Source organism: Watersipora subatra, chromosome 3 (genome assembly GCF_963576615.1).
Source record: "Watersipora subatra chromosome 3, tzWatSuba1.1, whole genome shotgun sequence".
NCBI classification, from domain to species: Eukaryota; Metazoa; Bryozoa; class Gymnolaemata; order Cheilostomatida; family Watersiporidae; genus Watersipora; species Watersipora subatra.
The window spans coordinates 5316656-5329927 of record NC_088710.1 but is presented as its reverse complement, the minus strand read 5'-3'; the positions used below and the strand labels follow the sequence as shown (position 1 = coordinate 5329927).

Here is a 13272-nt window from a genome sequence, read left to right as displayed (position 1 = left end):
TATTCACCAAATAAAATTCAGATAGTATTTGCTTTTCCATTTTCTACTCAGCGATTTGTTGTTGTTGCTGAGGAGATTACTTTATAATCTAAAAGCTCTTTTGTGGTTTTTATGCTAAATTGTCTGATGAATACTATTTTACCTGTTTGAAGAAAGCTGCCTCATGCAATTACTACTCTGAGTTTAGTTAGTAAACTGACTAAATTAAAGATAAACTTACACAGTGTTTCAGTTGATTTTATTAAAAAATATCGACATTTTTTATTTTCCACAGATTGGTTTTGATGTTTGAGATGATCTTTCTGCCAAACTGACAAAACTCGATCGCGATTAAAATGCTCCAATCAAACAAAGATATCAACATAACAGAGACGCGTAACTCTGCAACTTAAATGGAATAGCCGATATCAACTACCACCACGAGAACATCTAATATCATTTTGCACAAACCTTTCTTCTGATTATTTTAATCGTGATCAAGTTTAGTGGATTTTAATCTCAAAACACGTTGGCAGTCAGAAATTACTTCAAAAACAATCGCGAATGATAGCAAAATACCTATAAGTTGTGATAAAATCTATTGAAAGTTTGTGCAGGTTCATCTTTAGTGGTCAAACATGAAAGATCCTGTCCAAATACAAATATTTCAGTTCTAATTCACGTTTCATTCATCTCATCCCAGTTCAATATCACGAATAATTGATGAGTTTCATTTTAATTTATATACAAATTTTTTTGTTATTGGCTAGCCATCAGATCTTATCAGTGACATCTTCCTAGCCAAGATAGGATAGTATCTACAATTTCATCGTTTTATCTTTCTATGTAGTCTGGCATTATCTGACTCATCTAACATCCACCAATGTCTCTATACATCAATACAGAATAACAGTTGTAGTGAGACAACAAGACTGATGGTTTCCTCACATACCTGACTAAAATAATCCTATTATGGCATCCACTGTCTTCAATTCATTTTCTTGCAAAACAAAACATAAAGAGTTGTGACTGGATTGTTCTGCGCCGTTGTTATCAACTGTTCATCAGGCGCTGAATCACCGGAAAGAGATGTCGCCAATCTCTTTATGATCTCACTCTAACCACCGGTCACAATGCTCTTTTGTAACAATGAGCGCTCTTTGCCTAAAATATAAATTTTTGTGGAACTCGTCATGGTGTGAGTTTTTCCATTTTTGCACACAATAGTAAACGTGTGTCCTTAAAATGGTCGATGAATTATAGTGCCACTAATTGCTATTACTAAGAGCATGAGTGTTGAGTCATCTGTCTGGAAATCAGTTGAATGAGTTAATGAAATTACCAAAAATTGAGTTGGATGTGTGTTTTTCAGTACAGATTAGCCTTGATACGTTAAGTTAAAGGGTAACTCTCGTTAGATTTCAAAAGATTTTATCAGAAAGTATGAATATTTTTCTATCATTTGAGATGTTTTTTGTTGGTTTCGATGACCTGAATGCCAGGACATTTTAAGATTAAAATCAGTAAAACTAGTTTGCGGTTAAAACGGTTAGATGAAAAACGTGCTCAGACTTTTTTAAAAATGACTTCAGTAGGTGTGAATTCTGTTTATAAGCAATAAATATACAGACTCATTGGCATTTTGGTAATTATACATTTAAACAGAATTTAGAGGAAAAAGTTGGGCAATTTTTAGCTAACATATCTTTAAAATTATTTGAAACATCTATAAAAATATATTTGAAGCTATATTTGAAGTTTTATTCTAACAATAATAAACAAATTCAAAATAAAAATTAATGTCAACAGAGACGCGTAGCACTGCAACTTGAATCCAATAGCCGATGACATAACAAGAGGGACAAACAGAAAACACAACTACTGTTGTCTTTTTTAGACGACTTTTTCTCCTGAACGTTTTAACCACGGTCAAGTTTTATCAATTCAAATCTTAAAACATCCTGGCAGTTAGTTCACCTAAACCAACAAACAGAATTTCAAATGATAGAAAAATGTTTATACTTTCTAATAAAACTTTTTAAAATTTGATGCGACCTCTTAAAGCCATCATGTGCTTGGAAAAAAATTCTTATAAGAATATAATGAATTTCCATAATTTGTGCTGCAGCTCAAATATTAATAACAAACTCTTTTGGTAATTTAAAAAATTCTATATATAAAACTATGCAAATTAATACTTGTAAAAAGTTAAGTTATTTGTAAGAAAGCAAACTAATCAAGTAATCACAAATGAATAAAAGTTAAATTTTACACTTGAGACAAGGTAATGGAGGATTAGCATTGGTGATGCAGCAGAGAGAACATATATACATATTTTGACGAAGCTACCCTCAGAACGTCTGGCTGTGATAAAGTTTAGAGTGAACCTATGCAAACATTGTTTTAGATCTAAGTTTAAATCGTATTTTAATCACATGTTTACCAATTATTATGATTTTTATGGTTTTCCATTTTTATTTTATTTATGAATTGTTCAGTCCGCAGTTTTTTATGAGCCTTTTATGATCATATATACAAACATTTCATTTCTCTAACTGAAACAAAAAACACACTTACTTACTCACTCACTCACTTACTTACTCACTTACTCACTCACTTACTTACTTACTTACTTACTTACTCACTCACTTACTCACTTACTTACTTACTCACTCACTTACTTACTTACTTACTTACTTACTCACTTACTTGCTTACTTACTCACTTACTCACTTACTCACTTACTCACTCACTCACTTACTCACTTACTCACTTACTTACTTACTTACTCACTTACTCACTTACTTACTTACTTACTTACTTACTTACTTACTTACTTACTTACTTACTTACTTACTCACTCACTCACTTACTCACTCACTCACTTACTCACTCACTCACTTACTCACTCACTTACTTACTTACTCACTTACTCACTCACTCACTTACTCACTCACTCACTCACTCACTTACTTACTTACTTACTTACTCACTTACTTACTCACTTACTTACTCACTTACTTACTTACTTACTCACTTACTTACTTACTTACTTACTTACTCACTCACTCACTCACTTACTCACTCACTTACTTACTTACTCACTCACTCACTTACTTACTTACTCACTTACTTACTTACTTACTCATTTACTCACTTACTCACTTACTTACTTACTTACTTACTTACTCACTTACTCACTCACTCACTCACTCACTTACTTACTTACCTACCTACTTACTTACTTACCTACTTACTTACTTACCTACTTACTTACCTACTTACTTACTTACTTACCTACTTACTTACTTACTCACATGCAAGTAGAAGGGGTCATAAAGCAAGGAAGCTAGCTTAACGTTGACTTCTTGAGCTTCAGATCAAAATTCTAGCTTATTTAATTTATTCCGCTTTTAGTTACAACGTTTTGTACATTTTAATATTAGCTATCACATCCTGTCTCTTCACTTTCACTCAGATCAGACTTTTCCTTTTTCCTGACTATAGCAACTAGACACTGATAGATTATTAAATGATTGATTTAGAGATGTCTTTATAATTTATTGATTATATTATGAAGATAGCAGTGATTCCTTTATTTTTTGCTAGAGTTCGCACTCAGATGATTGCTGTGGAGGTCTATCAGTTCAAAGATCTAAACTGACAGAGTCAAGCAGGGCTTAATATTTCCCAAACACTATAAATCTAAACTATATAAAGAAAACAGTGTAAAAATCCTTTACGATGTTTGGAAAAACTCCAGATGTGTATGCTGCAAACCATAACAATTCTTATATCAAATATTTACTGAAACTAAAAGTGTTAAGTTAAAAATTGTATGTTACAGCTATCAGGTTTGAGTCTAATGTCATGTGTGTATGTTTAGATCTACATGTATGTATAGAGTGTTTATACCATCTATGTGGTTAATTACAGCCAGAGTCTTACTATCATGCTATACTGAATATCGGTGAGACAGTGGCGATATCCTTACAATCTAAGAACATCACAACCAACACAGAGTCTGAGTTCTACAGCGGTGGGTATAGCTTTTGTCTCGTACCATTATCAATGAATCCTTTTAAAATCTTTTAATCTTTTCTAGACTCATTGTCATCACTTTAGTCATGATGTTTAACCTCACTTCCAAGGAATGCAAATAGACGGTTGCCGTAGTGGCACACCATTTTTTAGAACTCTGTAAAGAATTTCCACCAGTATAATCTGGCATCCAGCATCCAAAGTCTGTGAGGCATAAACCAGCAGCTTTTTATTGCTGAAAGCTTGCGACTAACCAGGGCGTTCTCACACCCCCACATTCAGAATGAAGCGGAGAGGCTCTAAATATAATTAAAAGCAGGTTCAAAATAGTGTATATGAAAACAATAACTTATTAGGAAGTCATTCTATGAAATGTCTAAAGTTTACATACAGAAACAACAAACAAAAAATACTTTATAATCTTTCACTCTTTTCCTGCATCTTCTCTGCTATTATCTGATCAACACATGGTTTCTTGTGGGCGGGTGAAATGCCCAGATCATTTTCAGGATTGATGGCATGACAATATCTATTTTTGATGTTTAAGAGAAATGAAAATTTAAGTTCACATAGCCAAGTTGTTGCAAATGAAACAAGAATTTTCAATCGGAAAGCCCTGGTCTAGACAGTTCACAAAAATAGTGATCATTTATTATGCGAATGAGGAGACTAACTTCTGACAGTTAATTGAATCAAGTTTTCAAGTCATTACTTAATTGGCTTGATCTTTTAACTCAGCCATATGTTTGAGTCTCGTCTGTAAGCAACAGAAATTATTTAATTTCTAGTAGACCTTGCTCCTTAATTTTAATCTCTGCCACTTTCTCTAATTTCTATTTTCCATAAAATCAAAAATCAGAAGGCGGGAGGCAGAGGTATTACCTGAATAGACAGAACCTGTCTAAGATAACGGATGAGCCGAGCTTGTTTCCTTTTCTCATTAATTACGGAGAGGGTCGTGTCAAGCCGTAACACGCTATCAGATATCAATTTATACTAATCATCTGGTCTCTGTCAGTCGCTTTAGATAATTCTAATTATAAACTAACTCGGCTTTCAATGAATCGTAATTTGAACATACACTTTAAGTTATGTTAATTAATGTAGAGAGACTCAGTTTATGAACAGCGACAAAGTTCACACATACAACCTTTGCATAGGGACAACATCTGACATACGGAGAGCTCGTGGTGGAGGTTGAAGCTACTTTAGGTTCACAAGTTTACGCATGACTCAGTAACCTAATCAGACTCTCGACTAGTGTGTGTATAATGACGAATTATGTCAGCTTTTTTTGTCATCGTACGATCATATCTGCTTAAGATGTGCACATCTACGCATGATGTGAGACATATGTGCCTATTATAGACCAACATTGGCTCAATCAAGCACGCCGTTATTAGCGCGTCTTTTGTTGAAAATTGCAAGTTTTTGCTAAATAGTTATTACTCTCATAAGCGATATGTAGCTTAATTAAAAAAAACCTATAATCTGATCGCAAATAATATTAGCAGTCTAAGGATCTTTTCCGGCTTGCGTAACCTTAATGTTTGTTTTAAAGGTCATAAACCGTTAAGACTCTTTTTAGATTAGTCAAGTAGTGGTAGAGGCATAGAGGACCAGCCGACGCTGGATGCCAGGCCTTCACTCACCTTTTATCTATAGACATGGTCCTTGTAGGAAGTCTACTCAACTACTATCACTCTGCAGTGTGTTGAGGTCACATGGTGGTTGTCTTGTGTACTTGGTACTCATAGTGGTTGCCATGTGTACTTAGTACAAATGGTGGTTGTCTTGTGTAGTTGGTACACATCATGGTTGCCTTGTATACTTGGTATATATGTTAGTTGTCTTGTGTACTTGGTACACATACATAGTGGTTGCCTTGTGTACATATAGTGAAATCTTTGCCAGTAACTGCAGAGTTATCTTAAACCTACCACCAGATTTAGACCACCTGGTTAGGTCAAAGGTCGTAGGTCGAGTGATTACCAAGCAAATTAATTAAATACAAAACTTTAATATTATTTAGTCTTAAGTGCTGTTACCATTCAAATGATTTACTTTTAAAGGACATTTGAATACAGCAGTCTGATGCAGTTTTTTCAAAATGGATTTTGTCAAAATGCATCAGCATTAATTAGCCTTCAATCAGTTTTTCATCAGGAGTTATTTTCTCATGGAACAATTTATAGTTCCTGCTTATGAATTATTGTCGTAATATTTATGTAACTGAATATCCGCTCCTCTAACAAACTTCATAGCAGCAATTATTACTGCATCCTGTTTGCTGTCTAAAGATGTTATTGAGCTCCGTTTATGAAAGGCTAAAATTTTGCCCAAAAGAGGCTTCTGTGATAAAACAGTTATGAGTGCATTAGTATCCCACTTCATTTTTGAGAACATATTGCTAAAGGATTTAAGGCTCTTGCACGCTGCTGTCTATCAATGCAAGTAATTTGTCGTTCATATTACAGTTAGAATTGCTTGAAAGACAGAAAACTTTAGTGATATGTTTGCAATTTTGTCTTGCTTGTAACAAAATAGTTACTACATTATAAAAAAAACAGCACATACTAAATATCCCAATTTTTTCCCTAATTATGTAAACAACAATTTTTCAATAATTCAGTAAAAATGTTTAGTTGGCAAAATTTGAGCATGCCATTTGCCATTGTCATTTGCTATTGTCTTTTGCCATTGTCATTTGCCATTCCCATTTGCCATGCCATTGCTTAGAAAGCAGACTAAGAGAAGAAAATGTAACATCAGTTTGGTTGTGAATTAATATTTAAAAATTTAATTACTGGGTAAATTTCAAATGACTCACATGTCATATGACTCTGCTGCCAGACAATTGGTAAATATTTTATTACATTTTTTCAAAAATTTCTGTTTTCACAGCTTCAGAAAGCAGCAATATTTTTGTTGCACAGCAAAACAGTTCCTGTTTTAAATAAGTGAAACTGTAGACTTTTGCCACCAAAAGTTTTAGATTTTATTTGTTTTTAAAAATCTTCATAGCTAACTGATATGTCAAGAATCTTGTTACAAAACTATTACTCCTTTCAAGGGTTATTTAACATGATAGCAATTTTAACTCTTAACAGCTGTTTATGATTTACTTAAAATACTGCATGATATTGCTGCTTTAGAGATTGGATATTGGCAGCGTGTTTCCTGCATACCGGTATAAATAGAATAAATATTAAAATTTTAAAAGGATCTATTTTGTCACGCATAAATTAGAAAGTCAGCCATACCTTTAAGCTTTTTTTGATAAATGTTCATTACAATGTTTGTCATAGCAATGAATGTAACAAAAGTTAAATAGGTTTCATTTTAATGAAAAAATAAAATGCCAACAATCGATTATTACTGAGCTGGTCAAGTCGAATAGAATATTTCGATCTGCTCTACCTTGGTAGGCTTGCAACTGTTAGAGACGTGCATGAGAAGTACTTAGCTGCTGACTCGGCAGCACAACATCTCTATGTTACAATATGGTGTTTAAACATTATATTACTTGATTGCTGTATTTTACATTGTGATTGAACTGTCAGCTCTTCGTCAGCTGAGGTTTGCAGTGTACTCGGATTTACTAATAAGGGCTGATACTGTGATACTATATGGGATGGTATTATAAATTATGTATGATATATGTGTCATATATATTACGCATGTGTTATAATATACTAATGTAATATATATTATTATACATTGTAATATACTATATATATTATAATATATACAGTATATTATATATACATTATATCTATAATATAAATACTATATATGGTAGTATATAATATTATATGATATAAATTATGATATCATAAAACAGCATTATACAAAAAGAGTTTTTTTTTCAATACATATATAATTAATAATATCAATAATCAATAATATTATTAATCAATAATATAGTTTGCTTTGCTACGCTTTATTTTATTTTAATTTTGTCTCACTGTTTAATATGCTTTGAAGGGTATCAACCAGTGATAAAAAGTTCATATTCATCTACACTGTGTAATAATATCAAGGCACAAATAGCACAACTTATCTTAAAGGAAAGTTGCATTTTTATCGGAAAATTCCATGAGCGATCGTGCAAGTGATTTGGGTCGCAATTTTGTTGATTAAAACTATTTATAACAGGCATTAAATAAATAAACAAGAAGTTACTTGTCAGTAATTGACTTGCATTTGGTTAAAACTGTTTAACACGGCCTACTGACCAAGAGCTACACTCGCTTAATTGTAGCGATTACATTTGATTCATTTGTTACAGTTACAGCTACAGTATTCTATCTATTCACATTTGTAATTTCAAACTGAAAAAAATGCAAAGCGCTAAATCGTTTTACATCTTTTTTATAAAAAAAAAGGTTTATTAACCGTTGAAATCTCTAGTGTAAGTAGATAAGGCGCATGCCAACTAACACAGTGATATCTTTAGTTGCAAAAGTCACATGGTGATCACCTAGTATGAATATGCCTTTAGAAATTTTTGCAATGTTTTTTTAAAGAAAATCTCTGCAATATTTTTTATAAAGCTGTTTGATGAGAGATTAACATGGATCCTGGTTCTTTATTAAAGATACTTTCAATATATGTAGAGGTCAAGTATCGGTCTCAGTACCGGTACAGAGGTCAAGTATCTGTATCAATGGTAGTATAGAGGTCAAGTATCTAAATCGGCTCATACCAGAAGTTCTTGAATATATTAGGAACTTCAGATACTTTCTACAACTACTGTTGTAATGGTAATAATATCTTAGCCTACCAGGTAAAGGCTTACAAACATCTAATATCTTAGCCTACCAGGTAAAGGCTTACAAACATCATCTACTGCAAGTTTTTATCTCTCAGAATTAAATATTTAATGAATTCCGTTTCGTCCTCTAAAATCGGTTTTACAGGAGAAATGTAGTTAATAAAGTCAGGTAACACTTTGCTCCATTCAGTATGTCAACAATGTATTTCACTTTTCATTTACAATAAGAATAATAATTACAGCTAGTTGCTTGCTAAGAATACAAATAAAATAAAAATATATTTGTTTATCTCAAACAAAATAACTGACAAATAAATAGATAGTAATAATCTATAATATAACAAACACAAAACATCTGCATCAGTATCTACATGTATATCCGATAGGGCTGCATCAGTATCTACATGTATATCCGATGGGGTTGCATCAGTATCTACATGTATATCCGATAGGGTTGCATCGACTTTTCTATTTTCACTACGGTATCACAACTCCCAGTGGCTGATCGAGGTGGTTTCTGGGTGACCATCTCGAGCATCTAAATATTATCTTCACTTTATAACATTGCTTTCTGTATCAACATAGTATGTTTCTGTCATATAGCGATGCATTCCCTGCATTTCTCATGTCTATGTGCCCATGTGGTGACTGTCTGCTCCTATGCGATTATTTCCCTACACGTGTCCATGTGTCTCTGTGTACATGCGTACATGTGTACACGCGCCCATGTGTCTATATGAACATGTCTATTGATAGTCTGGGAAATGCAAGGTAGTCATCAGTATTATTCATTGCATTAAAGGCAGCATTTATGCTGTCTGAGCTGTGTTTAATAGCGTAATTACCTCCCCTGCCTTTTCTATTAACTCGCTAGTAACGATGTAAGCTTACTAGATGCTTAGCGCATAGAAAGTACCTGCCATTCTTGTCTCAAATTATGCCATAGCGAAGACTGGTCTAAATGGGATGTTTTTATTTGACTTCTCAAATTAGGAGTTTTAGGAAGCTTTTCTAGTTTTCAAAAAATTTCAAAGGTTTGGTAAGCGTAAAAAGTGGAAATAGGTCAGCATATGAAGGCAGCATAAAAATGGTCTGTCATGGCATAAACCTATGAAGGATAGTGCACATTATGGCAGCATTTTACAATTATAGTGGTATACAATGCAATATACAATGATATTTTTTGCATTCTTTTGTTTATTAAATTTTGCATTTTATACTTGCATATTTGAAGCATTTGTATTTGTGCATATCTGAATAGAATGTAAAGCAAAAAGATTTCAACAGTGCTAAATGATCAGCGCTACAACAATTCGTTGTATTATGAAAACAGGAAAAATAAAATAATGCGGAAAAATTTACATTAAGCTTGGTAAAGAGCTCTGATTGGTTCTTATGAAGCTACAAATAAGAAGCAAAGAGCCAGAGCACAGACCACAACACACTGTAAAATGATTGTGTAGGTAGCTATTTCCCATAAATAGGCGCTCAAAAACAAGTTCTTAAAAAGCAAATAAAAACAAGTTTAAAACTGAAATTTTAATTTAAAGCTGTTAGAACAGCAAACACCCAGGCAGTGCTATTTTAGTTACATTCGGTGACTAGCATGTCTGGGAGTAGCCAATAGACACGCAGAAAAGCTATGCAGTAATAAAAGCTCTCTGCCTACAGAAGTTAAAGTATGTGTTATAGAATGTCCAGAGCTCAAATCCCATAAAGAACAATCTTTTTTCCAGTCTCTAGTTGTGGTATTGAACATTGAAGCAACTTTAGTTTAAATGAAATCAGCTCATTGGAGAAAATTAAAAGTCGTAAATTGTATTGTCAAGTCTACAGCCAGTAAGACTGCCTGTTACAGACCTCTCCGTATGATCTGACAGGTCTGTAACAAGCATACTACTTGGTTATATACCGTCTCCAATGTTGGGCAGTTTGAACTCCGGTTGAATTCTAATTTTGAACTAAATTCTGCAAAATCAGATCGCTTTATTAACCGTTATTATCCATTAACAAACATCATTAAACAATCAATTATATTTACGTCTATTTGCTAGCTAGAAATATATAGTTATATAGAATGTTCTTTGTTTGGTTATGTTTCTTTTGTTGCTGCGATTAATCCAACCTTAGCTTTTGGCAAACATTCAAGCATTAGCGTTGTGAATGACCAGGTGGTGTGATGTTAAACTGGCACCTGCGCATATCTGCAAAATGGCAGTTTTTGTTGTTGATCGTAAACTGATATATATGTTCATTTTTGTCTTGTGACGCACCACACTGGCTTCTTTCTTGGGAAGGCAATTCTTGTCAGATATTGATAGGAGATTGTTAATTGCCAACCGCATATCACAAAGCATGTATAGGATAATCCATGATCATCTTTGGGCGGAGCCCTCAATTGCCCTCCAAAGCATGAGCCGTCTCTGGAATAGAAATATATAGTTCCCAGTATGCTGAAATTCTAGTCATTATAGAGTGAGTTGATATTTTTGATGACTACGTAGTGTTACGATGACAATTATATCTATCAGCAAGCAGTAACACTAAGTGAACACTCTAAAGTCTTATATATACAATCAGGGAGCATAAGAAGGGTAATGATTGCAGTCCACTGAGTCTGAAAGAGTGTCTATATTTTTTATGAATAGAAAACAAATAGTTTCAGTGTAAAAAATTTTTACAGAGCAAAAAAACCCCTCTAGCTCTGTCTAGGCTTCATCCTTTCTTACTTCTTTCTTTCAAACAGTATTTTATAGGAAATTAATGCTCTGTTAGCAGCCATTTCTTCTTTTTCAGCCGGTCAGAAGTACCTCGATGTTTTGGTATATTATTATATATATATATAGTATTACATTATCACAAGAACTAATAATTCGATCGACTTGACACTTTGGAAGTTTACTGAAAACAAATTCTCTAGAAAGCGACCATTATTTGTAGTCCTTTGTAAAGCGAAAGTGCAGAAAAACAAAATGAAACCCATAAGTGTGGAAAAACAAAGTGAAACTAGTCAGCCGAGTTTACTCGGATCAGGTGGGGAAACAACTCCTCGAACTATCCGGTTCCCAGTCTCCAAGGTGTTAAACAAAAGTGTTGCAGATCTCAAGGTGGGTTGAAATTTAAAAACCGCCTGCAAAAATTGCAAAGTTTATTTAAAATAGTCAAATGGATGACACACTCCAGATATCATGAGACTAGCTGAGTGCTTTTAAAATTTTGTTCGAAATATTTTGAAATGAATTGTTCAATTCTTTGCGCCAAAAAGTTTTAAACACTTGCAAACTGTTTTTGTTTGGGAAAACTCGTGCAGTAGTTACTGGCTGTTAAGAACACGAGGAAAACTTTGTGGACGCGCATGCCAAACACAAAATTACGGTAGCCAATCAAGAACCGGTACCTGGAGGTGCAGGGCAGTTACTCTTATTCACCTATATAATTAATTCACAGGGCAATCTGCACTTCAGATTGGCTCATTCGTGAACCGAGGTAGCTTACCATCTGCAGACTTATGTGTTTACTGGCCTGTCACCTCGCGGCTTTAAACCAACCACCATACCGATTATGTAACATCTGCCAAGACTTAGTATGGCATGTGACTAGTACTAGGCGGATTATTACTTACATTTTGTTAGACTAAGGTTCAATCAGGTTTAGTCTAGTGCAACTGGAGTTTAATCCAGTTATTAAGTTCCCCTCTATTTTTTGTTTGTTCCGGTTACAACCTGAGGCTAGCCTCAGAGTAGCTTCCGGGCTTTAAAGTCCAAAACTTTGCAGACTGAATGGATAATATTCTGTTTCTTTAACCTCCACTCTTCACAGCTTTCTTTGTTATTATTCAAACTCTTGTTGTCCTTTCACTTTCAACCTTTCCTCCTCATTTTCTCCCTCCCATTTTTACTCTTTCTACCTTTTCTTAACGACTACTGAAGAGTTGTAAGTTCCTGCAAACTTTATCGAGAACGACAAACCAGGGACATGAAAGTATTAAACGAATGGCTGAACTGGAGGCGTTGTGTCTCAGTTGAGACTGCTTTGCACTACATAGCACTGCTCCAGCCACTTGCCATAAACTCATATCATCTAGGAATCCTAACCTTTTCTTCACCTGTTTCTGTAACCTTCTCTTCAATGATACTCTATTTATGGAATCCATCCATCTTGTGACCCAATTATGCGGTTAATTATTTACATATTTTTATTAATATTTCCCTTGACATAATTTTAACCATCCTTTTCGTTTAGTGTTTGAGCTAGTAGACCTTTGCGCTCTCCAACACATGGCTTGCCCTGTTGACATTTGCTAAATCATTGATTGGCATCTGGTTTGTAAATTGCACGATCTCGCCTCAAGATAAAAAATCATGCAATTGCAACTTTCTTAGAGATTTTCTGCGTGTAACGGCTATGCATTATTTGCAAAGACTGTAGCCCGAGGTCTTTAACAATATTTTAATGCTTTAGACTATGCATAATAA

At 33.9% G+C, this 13272-nt stretch overlaps 1 protein-coding gene across 1 annotated transcript in view; it reads left to right on the top strand.

Moving 5' to 3' along the window:
• The window catches only part of LOC137389725 (uncharacterized), an 80254-nt gene that overhangs the window by 40987 nt on the left and 25995 nt on the right, over positions 1 to 13272 (top strand). Inside the window, exon 5 of the mRNA XM_068075807.1 lies at positions 3916 to 4018. Coding sequence (XP_067931908.1) covers positions 3916 to 4018 — 103 coding nt within the window. The remainder of the gene's footprint in view (positions 1 to 3915; positions 4019 to 13272) is intronic.